A 19746-nucleotide genomic window follows, 5' to 3' on the forward strand; every position below is an offset into this window, starting at 1 on the left:
GGTCTCGGCATTGTTGGCCCATCAACCATCATTGTCTACACGTATTAACACTTGTCACTTACCATTTCGTTCCAAAATCAGGCAGCCCTTCGAATTTATCGAAAAATGAGTCTCCGAACGGCTATGTCCCTCCCACGGAGGGCGACTTGCTTCCATGCGTCCGCAGTGGATCCCCGACGCTGGCCGTCCAGCCAGGCCCGAGCTTTCTCCACAACTATGCACCGTGATGCGACGTGGGGCTTTATCGGACTGGGGCAAATGGGTATGTTGTGAGATCTACGGCGAGGACCTCGGATACGCAACCTCGGCTATACGATGGACCGTGGGTTGTTTGTATTGCATTTGCATTAGCTAACTACTCTAGGTTACCATATGGCCAAAAACCTGCGCGCCAAGATTCCCGCATCTGATACCTTGATTGTGCGTGATGTCAATGAAGATATTATGAAAAGATTCGTTGCAGAGGCCCAGGAGACCGCACAAAGCAATGGCGCAGGCGCCAATGAAGGCCAAGTCGAGATCGCTCAGAATGCGCGCGAGGTCGCCGAGAAATCGGTAAGTGGTTATCTACCGTGTGGTTCTAGCCTGCGGCCGTGCTAGTCACTAGGCTTTTCTACATGGATTATGCTTAATTTCTATCTACCATTTAGATAGTCATGGTTACCAGTCTCCCGGAGTCTCAGCATGTCATCGACGTGTTCCACTCTATCCTTAAACATGGGCCACTGCCACCGCTCGAGCAGGAGCGTCTCTTCATCGACGCATCCACCATTGACCCCGTCACATCCAAGGATATCGCAAACGCAATCCACACCACGCAAACTGGCCGCTTTGTGGACGCCCCCGTATCAGGAGGTGTGGTTGGTGCCCGCGCAGGAACGCTGTCATTCATGTTCGGCGCCTCTTCACAGTCAGGCGAATTGCTTGAGCGTATCCGCGGCGTGCTCGCTTTGATGGGTAAGAAGGCCTGGCATCTTGGTGAGCCTGGTGCTGGTGTGTCCGGCAAACTCGCCAATAACTACATTTTGGCCCTGAATAATATCGCCACTGCCGAGGCTATGAACCTCGGTGTTCGCTGGGGACTCGAGCCTAAGGCCTTGGCGGAAATGATCAACTCGTCTACTGGTCGTTGCTGGCCCTCTGAGGTTAATAATCCCGTTCCTGGTGTCGTTGAGACAGCCCCCGCATCGCGTGGCTATGAGGGCGGATTCGGTGTGAGTCTCATGCACAAGGATCTCCGTTTAGCTCTTGCGGCTGCGGAGCAGTCTAATACTCCTCTCGCTCTGGGTGCCCAGGCTCGTGAGGTTTATAAGGCTGTTGAGGAGGAGCACCGTGGTAAGGATTTCTCCGTGGTTTACAAGTGGTTGCAGGAGAAGTCTCAATAAGTTCTTTCCTTTTGGAGTGAAGTCCCCTGAGTACTTCCTTTTCTTTGGATATCTCCCTCAACTCAGTACCTACTGCTCGTTCTCATAGATGTGGATTTCAGGGCATAAAATTGCAATTTAGCATTCTCCTTCTCAATGGAATCAAGTCTAGGGGTTCCAATTTGTGTTCCTATGTCTTCAGAGCATGGACAATATTCCAATATCAGTTGATATTATATAGTTTCTAGGTACACGTATATAACTGTATCTCCCCGTGACTTCCATTCACCTTTTCTCCCCAAACCAAATCTCTCCCATAGCTCCTTCTCTTCCTATTGTTACGTTCTTGCCTTGCAAGGTCTACCATTCTTTCTTCTTAGGAATTTTCCCTCCATCTCATCTTTCCATCCATCCCCATCCTATCCCCCTATCCTCCATTTCTTTGCCATCGGTTTCGTCCTGGCCCATTTATCCCATCTTCGATTCCAAGACCGTCCAGACTTTCGTTGCCGTATACCCCATCCCCACGTACCTGGTCTTCGCTTCGAGTTATCATCAGACGCCTTGCAGCCTGAGAGAACAGGCGGCAGGTTGCATCCTCGACGACAGGTAAGTCATCCCCTCAATTTTGGTCATGTTCGACTATACTCCCAGTCTCCGCTTTGGCTGACCCTGGCATGCTTGAACAGCAGCCGGACTTTCTTGTCAGAACTGCCTATATAATTTGGTGCAGGAGCTTGCCCAGGTCAGTTTTATGCTATTAAGCCCATTTCATTGGGGCGTTTTGCCAAATGGAGGCCAAAGGGACTGCCCATAAAGCCCTTTTTCTTTGCCCTGTCTGTCAACTCCACAGAGCCGGCTGACAAAATCGATCTCTAGTGTACGCCTTTGATCATGCATGCCCAGGGCTCCCAGCAAACGAGCTCCTCTGGCTCTGGCTCTGGTCAGACATCAAGCTCCCAGTCTGGACACTACCACCAAAATGAGCCGCGTACACCCTATGGTCCCAGGTACCAGAAATCCACCAATCCGAGTTCTCGTGATAGCAGCGTTGCAGGCCTGACCAATCTTTTCAGAGGATTGAATCTGCAGAACTCGCGTCCCAAGTTCAATGGCCCAAAGGGCACCGCGCCCGTTCAAGTGAACGCAAACATGGATTGGTCGAATACAAACCGTGCATACAACAGCCCATTCATCCTGGTTCCTAATTCCACCGTTTTCAATGGCGTTCCGACCGTCTCATCCTTTGTTCCAAACGGTGCCTCTGGTCAGAATGATCAGATGGGTCAGTTCTCTTATCTTCCAACAGGGGTTTATTCGAACGTCAACCCTGTGGTGGCTGGTGGATATTCGTCGTGGCCCTACATGATGAACTACGACATGAATGATGGGACAACCAACAAGCAAGCTACATGGAATATGTCTGATGGCCAGAAGGGAGCCCAGGCAGAGAACACTGGTCAAATTCATTACTATCACTCGGCCCTTGTCTCTGGCATGGATGGCAGTTCTATGTCCGGTTACTCTTATGGAGGTATGGTTCCCTCGCAGCTTGGGTCGCTCTCGCTTCCCCTTCAGATGATGAAGACTCCAAACGGATATGTCGTTCAAGACTTGGAGGCTCTGACCCAACAAGAGCCTGCAATTCCACGCGCGGTGCCTGCCATGTGGACTAACCCGTCCGAGTTGACACTCGCCAAGTGTCTGGAGAACCGCGAGGGTATAACCAATGTGTACATCAGAGGATTCTTGCCTGAGACCACCGATGAGATGTTGCATGCTTACGCAGCCCGTTTCGGAAAGATTGAGCGTTGCAAGGCGATCGTGGACCTGGACACTAGTCTCTGCAAAGGGTACCTGCATCACGAATTTTCTTTCCGATCGTTCATTCTGATTCTTTTGCAGATTCGGTTTTGTGCAGTATTACAGCTTCGAATCCTGCGAGAACTGCATTCGTGGTTTCTTTTACCTCGGCTACCAAGCTAGCTTCGCGCAGAAATCTCGCAACTCTCGCCTGAAGGACCTGGAGGACAAGTCTTCTACAAATATATACTGCACCAACATTCCAATCGATTGGACTGAAGCTGTGAGTTATACAACCCCGACGCTTGGCCTCTCTAGTTCAATTCGAATAATTTTGTTAGGACCTGCGTCGTCATTTCGAGCCGTGGCGTGTTGTTTCGGAGAAAATCAGTCGCGATGAGAAGACAGGTGTGAGCAAGGAAGTGGGCTTCGCACGGTAATATAGCCCAAATTGCTTGACTCTCATGGCTTGCTCTGACTGAAGGCTTAACTTTATTTATAGCTTCGAAAACCGTGATGTTGCCGAACAAGTCTTGATGGAATTTCACAATGTCACCAAGGACGATGGGGTGAAGTTGCTTCTGCGCTTTGCTGATACCAAAGCCCAAAAGATTCTGAAGCAACAGAGCAACGAACGTCGTGCTTACCGGGCCGGAGAGTACAACTACTCGGTTGAAGTGGTTCAGGGATCTACTCCATCCCCTGGGATGAAACGTGGCTCTCATCTTACCCCAAACTCTCAAGTCAGCTACACCTCTCCAGCTGGAGTGGGCTCTAACTGGACCCCAGCAACCTCGATCTCTCCTTGGTATGTGCCGAATACTCACATTGCGTCCTAATTCAACCCACTCTAATTGATCTCACAGCCACCCACATATGAAAAATCCTTCAAGCAGTGCCCGAAGCAGTTCCTTGTCGACTCGGAGCCTCAACGCTCTTGACCACACGACCGCCTATCGCAGTCGAGCCCTGTCCCTGAGCCGTCGCTCTTACACTGATCTCTCTGGTGGTTCTTCCAAGACTGTCATGCCGGACTCGCCGACTATGGGGTCTCGTAAAGAGAATATCAGAGCGGGATCTGTATCCCCCGCTTCTTCTTCTCCCATGATCATTCTCTCTCCGGCTCGCTCTTGCACTTAAACCTGTTGTGTAAAATGCTCTCACGCATATCTGTATTTGCATGGGATGCTTTATAACATCTTATCCACACATGATAAGATGTTCAGCACCGCTCCAGGGTGCTCTCGAATATCCAAATGCGCAGCATCTGTTACCATTCGCAGAATGTATTGACGATGTATGGCTCAGCCTTGCATTTCTTTTATGATTGTTCATGATTCACGATATGATATTCGGTTGCTTTTCTGTTTTCGAAACTTCACGGCATTTTTAGACGACTCTACACGATATCATTATGGAGTTCGGTTTGCATTCTTATGGAGTTTGATGGGAGGATGGGAAATGCTCTTTTTCTTTCGCAGTTATATGGACTTTACATGTTTTCAACATATCTGACAGACAAGATGCATGTTTCAAGACTTCGTTCGAAGAACGTTATCGCACCTTAATGGGTTGCGCAGTCTAATATGATATTATTCAAAACCAAAAGTACTCCTTGCAGGCGTCCATGTTCAAGATCCAAGGTGAGTGAGCACAAATGTAACATGCAAGGCAATCTATCCGCAAAGGCCAATGAGATATGAATCTCAATCTATACATAGGTAAGATAATCCATACTATTCAAATCAATTGCGCCCAAGCCTCTCCTCTAGATCCTCCGTGAGCTGATAAGCAGGAAGATACTGTCCATCAGCCTGAGCCCCAGTCCGCAATCTCGGATTAGGATGGGTATCAGATGTACCACCAAGACTAGTATATCCCTCATCATAGAGCGAACAATACTTTAGACCCAGGTGCCGAATGAACGCCCAAATCTCCGCATAATGCCAATCAATCACGGGATGCACACGAACAAAATCAGGCCAGCCCCCATCCGTCCGATCAAAGTGCGTCAACTGCGCACCGTGAGGATCCGTCCGCCGTGTACCAACAAATATCGCCCGAATCCCAGGGTGACGCGCCAGATAATCCTCAAAGCTCGACCGGAGCGTCGAATCCGGCGGCGCAGTCGTGTACTTTGTAATAGCGAGATGATAAGCTTCAGCAGAAGAGACGACGAAGTCTTCGACTGCATCGAAGGGATCAGGCGGGAGCGCATAGATCGCCGGGATGACCGTCGCAGCGGCTATTTGGGCCTCGGCTTCGAGGTCTGCGGGGGAGGGGTTCGTATCATTGCGGGCGCTGGTTGGGTGCAACCCGGCCAGGAACAGAATCAGCAGGACTAGACAGTCCTTGCCGCCGTTGTAGGAGACGGAGAGTTCCGAGAGCTTGTATCGCTGCAGCGCGGTGCTGACTACTTCTAGAGAGATGCGCGTTTGTCGTTGCACAGAGGCTAGCAGCGTGTCCGGGGCGTGGGATTCGTTTAGGAAGGCTTGTACGCGGGCGTGGATTCGTGCGATCACGGCTGGGAGAGGGGGATTGTTTCGTCGCTGGTTGAGTCATTGGGGGGTTGTTTGTTGGTGTGGGCTGTTCCATTCTGGTTCGGCTCGGCTTCTTGATTGGAGGGGCTTGATGGTTTCAATGGTTGGGATGTTGCTGGTGACAGTGGTGGGAATGGCTTGAGATGATCTTGTGGCCGGTAAGGCGCGTTCTTTGCTGTCGGTTCAGTCATGCTTGTGCTGAGGTGAGGTTGACAGAGCGAGGTTCGGGGCGGGGTGTGGGTTTCTCGGGGAGATACAACTTAATCCACTGCGGGGATATCACGCATGTCAAGTATGTGTGCATATGTGTGCATATGTATGTCGATATATCTGTACACCTACATAGATAGACAATTCAACTTCGCTAGATGTAACAAAATTGGAATATTCCTGGAACCCCCGCGTCTCCCCGCAGTTCCTCGGTGGAACTCGGTAGATTCTCGTAGATTTGGATATCTCGGATACACATGCGCATGTGTAATTCTTGATACAATTTACGGAATGCACCTTGAAAAATGCTTTGATTACGGCCGTGGCCGTGTCAATTCATACGAGTAAATCCCCAAACGCCAGCAACGCTCAGAGGAAAAAAAAAAGAATGTCAAATCAGCCCAATACCTTCATCTTCTTCTTTTTCTTCTTCTCATCACCACCAGGTTTGCGTCCCTTCTGGAAATCCCGCCAGCTACCAATGCGCTCTTCTCGCGTATCCTCCCACTTCTTGTCATTGTCGCGCTTCCGCTTGCGCGCCTCAAGCTCTTCCTCTTCCTTCCGTTGCTCACGACCTTCCTCCTGCAAGCGCGCCTTGAGTTGTCGCCGGCGTCGCGCTTCTTCTTCCAATAGCACTTGGACCGTCTTCTTCCGCCATTCGACCTTGAATTCTTCGGTCTTCAGCTCGGGGGAGTCGAGTGTATATTTGTGTTCACGGATCAACAGGCGGCGCGCGTCGGAGATACATTCGTCTAGGTATTCGCGTTGCTTCTCGTCTAGAAGAGCTGTCTGTGCTTTCTTGAGTCGATCGAAGGCATCTGGAGCAGCGGGGTTCTTGGTTTTATCAGGGTGAATGAGAAGCGAGATCTTGCGGTATTGGACTTTGATGTCTTTTTCCGTAACACCGGGTTGGAGGTCTAGGACGGCGTAACTGTAATGGGTTAATATCGGTAGAGAATATAGAAGGGCGGTAGGCTATTGCAGAGCTTGTGGAAGATTGGACTTACGAATCGAGGCTGAATGCCTTGCGAATGCGGTCGATCTCGACATCCTGTGTCGCGTGTCAGTCTGAGTATAGATGTATACCTTGTACAGGGGGCATACCTTGTTATACTCGGTGGCCTCTTTTTCTAGAGAGTCGAGGAAATCCTGGTCGTCGTCCGACATATTGGCTTCTAGGGATTCTTTTGATGTAGAAATGCTCTTGGCGCTCATGAGATTGAGACCTCAAATAAGATAAGACCGCGGGCTTATCAGCCGCTGAGTCAGCGCGAAATCGCGCGCAGGGCCTCCGAGGTTAAGGTTGCAGTTAGGAACACATAACAGTAGTCGTCCGCTTATGTCTGTCATTGATGAGGCTTTGCTGGAACACATGTAGTGAGCCCAAAAGAATATCAGATATTCCATACTAGACGGGACCACCAATAAGCTCAAGACATCAAAGGATCTATAGTATAGATCTCATATGCACCTGTTTGTTCCTCACCGCTTTACCTACCGCCTTCGTTTTTCGTCCCAAGAAGAAAAAAAAGATGTTTTCACCGCCCGCTAACTTTCAAGATTCAACTCAAACCACATCATGGCGCCGCGAGCAGTTAAAGGGAAGTCAAAGACTCACCAGGACACAGGGCGGGTCTTGAAAAGAAAGCGTGGTGAGGATAGCTTAGCTACCCTCGTCAAACAGGTCGAGGACCTCGATCTCAAAGCTCCCGTCAAAAACTTCTCCGATCTCCCACTCTCCGAACCAACAGCCAAGGGTCTTTCAGCCTCTCATTTCAAAACCCTTACCGACATTCAATCGCGTGCTATCAACCATGCATTCAAGGGGCGCGATATTCTCGGTGCCGCCAAAACTGGTAGCGGAAAGACCCTCGCCTTTCTAGTACCCATTCTCGAGAATCTCTATCGCAAGAAGTGGACCGAGTTGGACGGCCTCGGCGCACTAGTTCTTTCGCCTACACGTGAACTGGCGATTCAAATCTTTGAGGTGCTTCGCAAGATCGGAAGATATCACAATTTCTCTGCTGGATTGATTATCGGCGGAAAGAGTCTGCGCGAGGAACAAGATCGTCTGGGGCGTATGAACATCCTGGTTTGCACACCCGGTCGCATGTTGCAACATTTGGATCAGACGGCTATGTTTGAGACAAATAACTTGCAGATGCTGGTGCTGGACGAAGCCGATCGTATCATGGACATGGGTTTCCAGAAGACCGTGGATGCTATCCTCGACCATCTCCCCAAACAGCGCCAGACTATGTTATTTAGTGCCACACAGACCAAGAAGGTCGGTGATTTGGCTCGTTTGAGTCTGCAGGACCCCGAATATGTCTCAGTCCACGAAGCAGCCGCCTCCGCCACTCCCTCAACTCTCCAACAACACTACACCGTTACTCCACTCCCGCAGAAACTTGATACCCTTTGGAGTTTCATTCGCAGCAACCTCAAATCTAAGACAGTGGTCTTCTTGTCATCGGGCAAGCAAGTTCGCTACGTATTCGAATCACTAAGACAATTGCAGCCTGGTATTTCTTTGCTCCATCTGCACGGGCGACAGAAACAAGGAGGACGACTGGATATCACCACGAAGTTCTCTCAAGCCCAGCACGCTGTTCTTTTCGCTACTGATGTTGTTGCTCGTGGTCTGGATTTCCCCGCTGTTGATTGGGTTATTCAGATGGACTGCCCCGAAGACGCCGATACCTACATTCATCGTGTCGGACGGACGGCCCGTTACGAGCGTGTCGGTCGTGCCGTGCTATTCTTGGACCCTAGCGAGGAGAAGGGATTCCTTAAGCAGCTTGAGCACAAGAAGGTACCCATTGAGAAGATCAACATCAAATCGAACAAGCAGCAGAGTGTGAAGAATCAGCTGCAAAATATGTGTTTCAAGGATCCGGAGCTGAAGTATCTGGGCCAGAAAGCTTTCATCTCTTACGTTAAGTCGATCTACGTGCAAAAGGACAAGGAGACCTTTAAGATCAAGGAACTTCCCTTGGAAGAGTATGCTGCCAGTCTGGGTCTTCCCGGTGCTCCGCGTATTAAGTTCATCAAGGGTGACGATGCGAAGGAGCGGAAGAACGAATCCTGGAGAATGGCACAGATGTCCGGTGATGACGACTCAGAAACAGAGAAGAAGAAGAAGGATGAGAAGGAGGTGCGGACACGGTACGACCGTATGTTCGAGCGACGCAACCAGGGCGTGCTGGCGGAGCACTACTCGAAGCTCATCAACGACGATGGCACGATGGTGGCTACCGACGCCCCCAAGGATGCCGGTGCAGCGATCGACGACGAGGCCGACGAGGATGCCGACTTCCTCTCAGTCAAGCGCCGCTTCGCCGCAGGCGACGCAGAGCTCGGCGAGGACAGCGATTCTTCCGACTCGGAGGATTCCGATGCCGAGTCAAAGACCAAAGACGCCAAGGGCGTCAAGATGGTGCACTTGGACGGCCAGGACCCACTACTCATCGACTCGAAGCGACGCGAGAAGCTGCTCAAGTCGAAGAAGAAGCTCCTCAAGTTCAAGGGCAAGGGTACAAAATTGGTCTACGACGACGAGGGCAATGCCCACGAGGTGTACGAAATGGAAGACGAAGACGCGTTCAAGGCCCGCGGCGACGCCAACGCCCAGCGCGAGAAGTTCCTCGAGGAGGAGACAGAGCGCACGCGCCAGGCCGATATCGAGGACAAGGAGGTTATGCGCGAGAAGCGCCGCGAGAAGAAGGAGAAGCGCAAGGCGCGCGAGCGTGCCGAGGCCGAGGCCGATATGTCGGAGGAGGAAGGCGGTCTCTCGCATCTCCCCCATGTGCCTTTCGAGATCCCTGGCTCCGACTCAGACTCTGCTTCCGAGCGCGAGGAGCCCCGACCCAGCAAGAAGCAGCGTGTTTCTTTTGCCGAGCCAGACAGCGACGACGACAAGCCCAAGAGCAAGAAGAGCCAGCCTTCTGTCAAGCCTATCGAGACTCTGGGAGATCTGGAGGCTTTGGCCAGTGGGTTGCTTGGTTAATGTACATTTCATGGATTGTTTCATGGGTTTGTGAGGTCTTTTATGGCGTATATTTTCCAACTAAAAAAAATCTCTTTCTCGGCGAGGTTTAAAAGCATAGTGAATATGAAAGCGATAATTTTAAACATGTATAGCACATATAGCATTTAGCACATATGGGATAGAACATAGATGTCTAAATAAGCTCTACAAGCCATGTGTCTAAACCACATGTGCGCCTATCAAACTATAAAATCGGCACTCCAACCCCAACCTTGGAAATTGGCATGTGGGGAGCGGATATTTCCTTGACACATAACGTAGCATTCGCACGGTTCGGCCCCCGTCCACTCATCGATGGCTTCAATCACGCCATCGAGGAATAAAAGTCTTCTGGTGGGCTTTTTTTTCCTTCTTTGTATCTATGCTATCTCTTTATTTTGATTGTTCAGGGTCCATGTTTCAAATATAATTTGGTGCGACTAGTTAGTTACCAAGTGTGGGTCACGCGACTTAGGGCTGGAACATCTCAGTACATACAACGTACCAAGGACAGGTGAGTGGTGATATTGCATGATTCGGCCGTTTTTTTTTTTTTATATATGTATCTATAATATATTGTACTAACACAAAGTTAGAGGATACTTTCGTATCCATCTCAATCTCCACATCATGGCCGATATCGAGAAACAGCCAGGAGCAGAGTCCTCCAAGGCTCCAGGCACAACAGGCGATGATTACCAGACAAACCCATTTGTCAACGCAGACAAGCTGGCTCGCCGCTTGTCTGGACGTCAGGTGCAGATGATCGCGATTGGTGGTACTATCGGCACCGGTTTGTTCCTCGGAACGGGATCGTCACTCGCTAAGGGTGGGCCTGCTTCAACGCTTATTGCATACGCTATCTGTGGTGGTATCGTCTTTATCACTATGTTGTGTCTTGGTGAGATGGCGGCTTTTATGCCAGTTGCTGGATCTTTCTGTACCTATGCTGGGTGAGTATTCCTTGAGTTTGTTTTGACCGGATGGTTGCTGACTTGTTTTATAGTCGTTTCGTGGATGATGCGCTTGGATTCGCATTGACTTGGAATTATTGGTTTAATGATGCTGTTTCTACTGCATCGGATATCATTGCTTTGCAGCTTTTGTTGCAGTATTGGACGGATAATTTCCCCGGTTGGGCAATCAGTCTAATATTTTTGGTTGTTGTCATTGCATTGAACGTCTTATCTGTGAAGGTTTATGGTGAGGTATGTGTAGATGACTTCCACTCTATTGCACTTGATCTGACCGTTCTTATCTAGGTTGAGTACTGGTTGAGTTTACTCAAAGTTGTTACCATCATTGTGAGTGCCATCCCTTAATAAAACATCCGTATGCCTAGCTAATTCGCTTTCTAGATCTTCATCATCCTTGGTATTGCCGTGAACTGCGGTGGAAATACAGACCACGAGTACATCGGCGGAAAATATTGGCACAAAGGCGACGCACCCTTCGTTGGTGGAATCGGTGGCTTTGCATCAGTATTCGTCACAGCATCTTTCGCATAGTATGTAACCCCATCTCATCATTTCTTTTTTGCTAAATGAGCTTCATTCTAACAATAAAACAGCGGCGGCACCGAATCCATTGCCATCACAGCTGGTGAAACCAAAAGCCCTGCGAAAACAATGCCAAAAGTCGTCCGCAACGTCTTCTGGCGTATTCTTCTTTTCTACCTTCTCTCAATTCTCATTGTGGGCCTCAATGTACCATATGACTACCCCGGTCTCTCAGATGGTGACACAAAGACCAGCCCCTTCACAATCGTCTTTCAGCAAGCCGGTTCCGCAGTTGCTGGCAGTTTCATCAACGCCGTCATCATGACTTCCGTCATTTCAGCTGCGAACCATGCCCTCTTTGCCGGATCTCGGCTTCTATTCACTCTTGCAGTCGATGGGTATGCGCCCAAATTCTTTGGTCATCTCAACCGTTTTCATGTTCCGTGGGTGGCCGTCCTTGCAACATCCGTGATTAGCGGTCTCTGCTTCGGTGCCAGCTATATCGGCGCTGGACAGTTGTGGTCTTGGCTGCAGAATATCGTCGGTGTCTCAAACCAGCTCTCGTGGATTTGTATCGGTCTTGCTTCTCTGCGATTCCGCTCAGCGATCCGGGCTCAGGGTATTGAGCATCTTCTTCCCTTCAAGAATTGGACTTATCCATATGGTCCGATATTTGCTGTTGGACTTAATATTGTTCTTGTTCTTGTTCAAGGTTGGAAGTGCTTCAGTCCGCACTTCAAGAGGGTCGATTTTGTCTCATTTTATATTGAAATCCCCGTCATGATTTTCATGTTCCTGGCTTGGAAGTTAATTAAGAGAACTAGCTTTGTGAGGAAGTCTAATATGGATTTGAGGACGGATCGTTATGATCCTTCTCAAGAGGATGGGGCTGAGGGTCTGGTTACGGAGAAGAAGGCGGGTGCTTGGGGTAAAGCTCAACGGTTTGGGCAGTGGTTGTTCTTCTAGTTTTGCCATTTCTTTGTTTTCTTATGATACCTCCTGTTCCATTACTACCTATTACCATACCCAATATATATTTACTCTTTTTCTCGTGGCATATTATGTCTTGCTTTGTTTGTTATTTAGCGGTAACGTTAGATATCATCTGGGCGCTAGTTATAATCGTGGGTTACAGAGTATGGAGCTGCATTCGACGCTTAATCTCCAAGCTCTTGTATTCACAGTGAGGCCACAATGAAGTAAAAACTTTCGACCAAGGAAACTACTAAACTATTCCTCCAAATAATCTGACTAAGCTGGCAGAGAGTTCAACATTTGCGACTAGCGAAGACATTCTGAAACATTAACTCATTAAATCTCAAATCTCGTTTCTTTCCCTTCTTAGGCTAGGTATGGCAGCTCATCTGCTCGACTAAGCGGTTCTGGGGTAAGCCTCTAGCAACTCTTGAAGCTGCGTACCCAGCGGTGTATAAGCTTTTTCAATGCGGTCCACACACGATGCAGCTGCTGCTTTGACTTGAGTTGTGTAGTTCTGTATTGCTTGTTAGAGCATAACCGAGAAATATTTATTTATTTATTACCTCCAAAGCGTGCTGCGACTGCAAAATATACCCATGCATCTTGACAGCATTATCGCCGTGTCCATTTTTCTCGTAGAAAGCGCGTCCATCGACCACATGGTAGTAACCCAGCTGGGACGTCGCGAACTAAATGTGTAGAAAGAGAATATATGTTAAGCGGATGGCCCACATAGAAGGTCAGAGTTCAACTAACCTTTTCATAAGCACTACAAATAGCAGTCTGCTCTGCCGGGGTCGTGTTAAAAGTGCATTGCAAATCCTCGTTGAAATGGTTGGTTTGGCTTTCGAATTTCTTGAAGATGGGCTGGGTCGGAGGCTAGTTAGTTCGGAGCGCTTGTATAGAGGATATGGGTTTAAATGTAGACTAAAACTCACTGCTGAAGGATCAATATTATCACTTGAAGAATCGGTTACTGACTGCATCTTGTCTGCATAATGCTCAACTGCAGTTAGTGAGTTGAGAACATCGTCTGCGGTGCATGTGTTCTGGCAAATTGAGAGACTGACGAAGGCCAAAACGGCGGAGACTGTCACAAAGACCTTCATGGTTACTTAGATAATGGGTTAAATATATCAAGTGTTAGAGATTTTTTGTTTTTCAGACCGATAGTATGGAAGGTTGGGTGAAAGTCGAAAGGGTTTGCACTGTAGTGGCTTTTTATAAAAAGCCATTCCTCAACACAGAGAATCGGCGATTTTTATAAAGTGGGCGTTTCCTGGTTAAAGGAAAATGCACTTCCATGGCTCTTTTGTCGTCATTTAGGTCTATCTCGTATATATGAAGTAAACATCTGAACGGTGTTTCCTAATTCTGCTTAGCTCGATGGTTGATTGTTCACGGTTGATCCCGATGTCAGATTTAAGCCGAAGAAACGAATATTCTTGTTATTATTTCAATCTCAGGGTGTATGCACTGGGAGGTTTCTCGACCATCTTTTAAAGTGACTGGCATTTCGGAAATTCTGGGTGGATGTGAATCTTCTACATCAGGAGTTGCACACCCAAGACCAAGTTACCCAATAAAAATATATATACTCGCCTCCACAATCTGTAACGTAGGACTCGGAACCATAGGGGTTCATTTATTTGGCCCTATTCCTCCGATACTATTACTTCACATTTATTTTCTGTCAATCCCACCCCGCAAATTTACATCGAATGACCCTAGAGCATAAGCTATCTCCCATATGGTTTCTACAGGCCTCACCTTTGTATCAGCCATCTGCTTCATACCACTGCAACGCTAACCATGAAAGCAATCCTTCGTTCTGCTGTAGCTTATGTCACCGATCTATGGATTTCAGATGGCATTCGCGCTGATGCCACTTGCGCGTAAATGATGTGGCAATTTTATTGTAGACCAAGCAATGGATATGGTGTAAACTGGAAGTTGTTAATCGTGGGATCCCTGGGGTAACGCACCTTTACAATCATGGGGCTCGGCCATTCCTACGTGATACCGATTTTCATGGCAAGTTTTCCGTAACATCTTCCTTGACTCCTGACCTCATGAAAAGACGGCAGACAGAACATCAACTACACTTCGAGATAGAATGGAGTAGTTACTGAGAGTATATACCATTAGAGCAACGAGGAAAAATGAAAAAAAAGGACAAAAAGAAAACTCCGATAGGGGGAATCGAACCCCCGGCTGCCGTGTGAGAGACGGCGATGTTAGCCACTACACCATATCGGAGGGGGACTGCAAATTACCTTCTTAGGTTTAGTCTTGACCCCTTTGGTTTAGCGCTCTTTGTCTGTATGCGTTCCCGTGCGTGGTTCTATATAATCCCTCCCATAGCCCCTTCAACTTTTCGGTGTTTTTCGCCCGCCCGCTTTTCCTTTCTCTTCGTCTTTATCCGTGCTCTATAGGTGAGGCATTTATGCTATTGATCTAGATCACCGAGCTCCTAAGCTCCGCTACCCCCTTATCCCTCGATGTGACTCATCGGCTATTCTGCGATCGTGCGAATGTAATCTAATCTGTTGCCCGCCCTCGTCTAGCCCTATCTTCCTTAGCTCCGACCGGTACGCTCAAGATAAGACCGCCTTTTCCCTTATTACGCGATACAGTAGGCTCACCGTTTTAGATATCAATCGGCCGGTTTATAGTTAACTTCTGCGTAAGCAGGCGCAGTCGCCCTATATTCTTCTAAGAAATCGTCCCTATACAGCGGGGCTATAAATCTGCTTTTATACTGATATACTGTGTGAGAGCTATATCGACCTTGCCTAATAGCGCTCGCGTTAATTTAGAACCGAAGATGATAGGGATCGGATTTCTCGGCCGCGATTCATGACTTGCCTAGCGATTAACTTAGGGATAGTTTTTTTTTACGATGACTATAATATTCACGGCGTTCAGATCTATAACGTCGTAAGGCGACGCCGTTATCCGCGCGGAAACATCTAGTACACTAATCTATTATATAGTCGATTCTAGAGATCTACGCCGTCTTGATCCATATAACCAAGGCGCCTTATGACCGAACCAATTGACTTCATGATCGATTGGCATAGAGGACGAGGTAGAAGGATAAGGAATAGGTCATGCGGACTAGAGATAGAGGTAGCGTATGTCTCTATATTAGTCCGCTTTTCCGCGTTTCGTCTTTTGTCTTGAGTTATAGAACAACTAGTGAGCAGAGCTTAATCAATCTAGTGTAGACTTCCGGTCGGTAAGGTTGGACCCTGACCCTCTGAGGTGCGGGTGGAGGTTCCTAATCTTGGACCCGCGGGGCGGGTGAGTGCCAGGTCTAGCTGTATGTATCGAGAGTCGAATCACGTCAAGTCTCGGGGACTATTTGTTTATGCGGTCCGATTTCGGTCGCAGGCAGAGTTTTCAACTGTCGTACGATGACGATGTGAGAACACTGGAGAATGAGAATGACTGTCAGCGATGTTCTTCAAAAGTCACGCTGATGGAACTTGATGAAATGCGAATCAGTTGATCCGATCTGGATGAAGTGGGCTGCTGCGGGACGGGCCGATGCAGGCCCCCACAAATGCAGTGAAAAACTGATCTGGGTGCTCGGAGTCTTCGAGCAAGGGCCTCATAACCTGTCAGCGAAGAAGAAGGCTATATAGGAATAAATGTAAATGAATTCTGCACTATGGACTCTGGAGAGGAGAGAAGGAGAGAGAGAGAAGCTCCCTCGACTGGCTATCTGGAAGTCCTGGGGAAAACGGAGTCACGTGCCATACATGTGACATGCATGTGATCGGTCACGTGATTCTCCAACAATAGTGATTTGGTACGTGGTACCACTGTACTGCAAAATCGCTACGTGTAACATGTTAATTTGCTGGCGCTAGAAATATCCTAAATCGCCGTATGTCGGATCTGAGTTTCAAAGTTGTGCAGTTTCCCTGACCAAGAGCTCCTGGGGATCTAGCGTATTATGATATCGCAAAGGCCATTCCGGTTGGTCCGGTTGGTCTGGCTGGTGTGGTTGCAGTAATAGTCGCGATTGTCGCGATTATCGCAATTGTCGGCATTGCTGACAATGAACAGGCCGTCCTGACGTGGGCTCTTACGATATGTACTGTCCGCTGGAGCTCCATCGATGGTCGTTGAAACCCGTGGAGTCAGAAGGGAGACAGCCGGAATCGCGACGGAGGTGATTCTCAGTGATTCCCATCCTAATTCTTACCCTAACAACCAATCGATCTGGATCCCTAGCACACTATCTTTCTTTTCCACAGTTAATCTAACACATACGAGCATAGGGTGTGGAAAACAGGGCTTCCCGTCCGCTCAGCCGTACTTGAGCCACACCGGTGAGTTAATAGTTGGGTGGATGACCACCAGCGAATCCTCACTGTTGTATGTGCTACGATACTGGAGAACTACTAGTGAATGCTGGCATGGGAAAATCGGGAAGAAGAGAGGTGATAGTGAATCTATGGGAGGAAGGCTGTATATGAAGCCTGTACTAACAAAGAAATGGCAAACTAGCAAAGGCTCAGTCTACACAAAGAGACAAAGACACCCCATGCATGTCAACAGAATGTTTTTACGTTTTAGTTCCTTTTTTGCGTCTCACCAGCGGCATTCTAGGATGAGTGCGATATAGCTGTGAATTCTGGAGACCGAGGTGGCAGAGGCGAGACAGGGCGAGGATAAGGGATTTCTACTATGATTCGTACCAGTCAGACCCTCTCCTATAATGGCAGGTACCTAGGTAGTCAGTTACTGCCGCATTTGAGCACCTGCCTGATTAGTGATGGAGCCTTCCTCACCTTTTACTTTGTTTACCTTCTTCCTCTTCCTTTCTTCTTCCTTCCGCCACACTTCATGATCTCGATTGAGCCCCCAACAACATACCTGTCTCGTGCTGTCTCGTAATGTCTCGTGCTTCCTCTGATCTCCCTCAGAACCAGCCCATGACGGGCGGTTCATCGAAACACCCACCAAAAGACCCAACCTACCTATCTCGTGTTTCCTCTGATCTCTCTCAGAGCCAGCCCATGACGGGCGGTTCATCGAAACACCCACTAACAGACCCAACCTACGTGCCTCGGGTTTCCTCTGATCTCCCTCAGAACCAGTCCATGACGGGCGGTTCATTGAAACACCCACCAACAGACCCGACATCCACGCCCAGTATTGATCAGTCCACTGGTCGCAAGCGTCGTCCGTCGTCCCATGCTCTGCGACCGCCCAAGCCCAGGGAGGATGAGATGGAGTTGGGAGTACCTGCCAAACCCTATGAATGGGAGAGAGAAGCAGCCAGGGGAGCAATTACTAAGCCGATCCCCAGCAAACCGCATGGTCGTAGCCTGCCCCTTTGGGAGCAACCGCTGAAAGTTCCATTACGAGAGCTGTCGGGCTGGAATTCGGCTTCGAAAATCGGGAGCCAGTACGGCCATTTCCTCACCACCAGGATCCTCTGGAAGCATTCCCAGGTTGAAGACCTGGCATACATGAATACTGCGGTCTGCGAGGCTCTGGACCTCCCTAATTGGGCAAAAGCGACGGCTCAGGAGTATCTCTCCGGTTATGGAGATTGGAGTCGGTATATCGATCACATCGCCAAATACCCGATCGCAAAGCCTGAAAACCCCATTCTCATTGGAGCATTCTCGAGTATTCGAGATCAGCAGTTGCGAATAGAAGGAGCTTGTGTTGAGTTGCTTGGAGACAGACCACCCTCCCCGATTGCCAAAAAGGGCAGAAGACTCACCAACATGTCTTCCCCCGGCCAGCTCATGACGAGCGGCACTCCAAACGCCTCCCCCAGCCAGCGCATGACGAGCGGCACTACAACCCCCTTTACCGCGGAAAACCTGGAGCGGATCACAAGGAGGTTGCAAAACCTGACTCTAGAGAGTAGGGAAACGGACAACACTGGAGGTTTCACGGCGCTGGTGACTTCCATTGGAGTAAAGCAGCCGTTTGGCAATTCCGAAGCCAAGAGGCGAACGCATGAAGCGAAAATCAACATGAGCTTCGTCAATTTGCTTTACACAATCTGCTTATTACTGCCGACCGAGTTAAAGTGGGACAGTATCCAGCATCATCTCAACTTACATGTCGGTGAGGCTGCATACACAGCAATTGTCGACGGTGGTCTCGTAGATCCCGATGGGAAAATGCAGGTCTTACTTGAAGTCAAGGCTATGCATCTGTCAGCGAGTTCGGTAAAGGAAGTCCTGATGCAACAGGGACTTGAAATGCTGGCGTGGATCACTACCACGCTCGGTATTCAAGGATCAAAGGGACCAAGAGTTCAAGTACTCGATTCACCCATCAGAAGGTAGGGTTGATCATGATCACTATACCAATGCCCAAGAACATCGCTAATCAGTTGTCTATAGATGGGTGATGTTAGCGCAATACGCGACGCAGATATACTTCGTTGTCGCTGAGCTGCATGAAGAGTATATCGAGTACTTGCTTAAAGGCACGCGCTCCAGGAATCCCTTCGATAGTAACGCATATCTAACAATGCGGCTACTGGGACCTTTCAGCATTTATTCCGCTGAAGAGATGCGGGCCTTTGGTTTTCTTGTTGTCACGCTTACCATTGTCCAGCACCGGGATTGGAAGAAGAGTAAGGAGGATTAGATAGGAAATGAAAGATATATTCTTCCTAACATAGACTCCTGGACCATGAAATCAAAGATACATATTCCCCTAATTTGTGTGAGTAAACCATTGGCTAGCATGCGTGCTTCCGCGGTCCCGGCAAGAAATGCATCGACTCCTGGAGACTCCCGCATATGACGTTATCTGCGTGCAAGTGTTTGAGAACGGAATAGTAGAAGCCGGGCAAGATGTTGTAGCGAGAGCGAGAAAGGGAACTGAAAAGCGAAGGCGCAGTAGGCTCTGTGGATCAAGCTGGCGAAGCTCAACGCGATGTGCTTCGTCGGCTAGAAGACTAGAACAGTTGAAGCTCACGAAAGTAGTTGCGGTGTGCTCGACATATAAACACTGCGCGTAAGATAGAGAGCAATATGACCGAGTGAAGAGCTGCTTTCACGTTCACTGTGAGAGATACGGTGCTGACCGCGAGTTGTGCTGCGATGCATAGAAGATGATTTGCGGCGATAAGGCAGTCACAAAACCCACAACCCCGAGACTGTAAGCCCTGTGGAGCCTCGGGGAGTACACAGTATGAATATGTAGGTCATTGGTAGAGCTATAGAGCTGCCGGTATTGTAAGTACGAAGGACGAAGATCTAATCAAGATTGTTGTACGCGTGACGAGTGTCGGATACGTTGTTGATGTACGACTTAAGAGCGTCGTCGATAAT

At 48.9% G+C, this 19746-nt stretch overlaps 7 protein-coding genes across 7 annotated transcripts, besides 2 other annotated features; 5 read left to right on the top strand and 2 right to left on the bottom strand.

Moving 5' to 3' along the window:
* Positions 1-105: 105 nt before the first annotated feature.
* N7487_001934 (uncharacterized protein) lies at positions 106-1385 on the top strand (the record flags this gene model as incomplete). Its single annotated transcript, XM_056869682.1, has 3 exons — positions 106-262; positions 365-555; positions 651-1385. 3 exons carry the CDS (start codon positions 106-108, stop codon positions 1383-1385), a joined length of 1083 nt encoding a protein of 360 aa, XP_056734466.1.
* Positions 1386-2258: 873 nt separating this feature from the next.
* On the top strand, positions 2259-4307 carry N7487_001935 (uncharacterized protein; the record flags this gene model as incomplete). The annotated part of the gene is made up of 5 exons (XM_056869683.1): positions 2259-3217; positions 3270-3450; positions 3509-3603; positions 3670-3975; positions 4034-4307. 5 exons carry the CDS (start codon positions 2259-2261, stop codon positions 4305-4307), a joined length of 1815 nt encoding a protein of 604 aa, XP_056734467.1.
* A 605-nt stretch (positions 4308-4912) lies between these two features.
* N7487_001936 (uncharacterized protein) lies at positions 4913-7084 on the bottom strand (the record flags this gene model as incomplete). Its single annotated transcript, XM_056869684.1, has 4 exons — positions 4913-5716; positions 6326-6848; positions 6925-6968; positions 7022-7084. The coding sequence occupies 4 exons, from the start codon at positions 7082-7084 to the stop codon at positions 4913-4915; spliced, it is 1434 nt and encodes a 477-aa protein (XP_056734468.1).
* Positions 7085-7496: 412 nt separating this feature from the next.
* dbp4 (RNA-dependent ATPase HCA4) lies at positions 7497-9926 on the top strand (the record flags this gene model as incomplete). Its single annotated transcript, XM_056869685.1, has 1 exon — positions 7497-9926. The coding sequence occupies one exon, from the start codon at positions 7497-7499 to the stop codon at positions 9924-9926; it is 2430 nt and encodes an 809-aa protein (XP_056734469.1).
* A 651-nt stretch (positions 9927-10577) lies between these two features.
* On the top strand, positions 10578-12412 carry N7487_001938 (amino acid permease; the record flags this gene model as incomplete). The annotated part of the gene is made up of 5 exons (XM_056869686.1): positions 10578-10900; positions 10954-11155; positions 11210-11251; positions 11306-11454; positions 11518-12412. 5 exons carry the CDS (start codon positions 10578-10580, stop codon positions 12410-12412), a joined length of 1611 nt encoding a protein of 536 aa, XP_056734470.1.
* A 406-nt stretch (positions 12413-12818) lies between these two features.
* Positions 12819-13533, bottom strand: N7487_001939 (uncharacterized protein; the record flags this gene model as incomplete). The annotated part of the gene is made up of 4 exons (XM_056869687.1): positions 12819-12938; positions 12988-13113; positions 13181-13291; positions 13363-13533. 4 exons carry the CDS (start codon positions 13531-13533, stop codon positions 12819-12821), a joined length of 528 nt encoding a protein of 175 aa, XP_056734471.1.
* Positions 13534-16553: 3020 nt separating this feature from the next.
* Positions 16554-16813: a sequence feature (Protein overlapping with rRNA (N7487_001940, KAJ5418390.1) was converted to a misc_feature.).
* Positions 16814-17014: 201 nt separating this feature from the next.
* Positions 17015-17063: a sequence feature (Protein overlapping with rRNA (N7487_001940, KAJ5418390.1) was converted to a misc_feature.).
* Positions 17064-17334: 271 nt separating this feature from the next.
* Positions 17335-19057, top strand: N7487_001941 (uncharacterized protein; the record flags this gene model as incomplete). Its single annotated transcript, XM_056869688.1, has 2 exons — positions 17335-18746; positions 18808-19057. 2 exons carry the CDS (start codon positions 17335-17337, stop codon positions 19055-19057), a joined length of 1662 nt encoding a protein of 553 aa, XP_056734472.1.
* Between the last annotated feature and the right edge of the window lie 689 nt (positions 19058-19746).

The sequence above is a fragment of the Penicillium crustosum genome, assembly GCF_028827405.1.
Source record: "Penicillium crustosum strain IBT 35664 chromosome Unknown utg000001l_segment0_segment0, whole genome shotgun sequence".
Classification (NCBI taxonomy): domain Eukaryota; kingdom Fungi; phylum Ascomycota; class Eurotiomycetes; order Eurotiales; family Aspergillaceae; genus Penicillium; species Penicillium crustosum.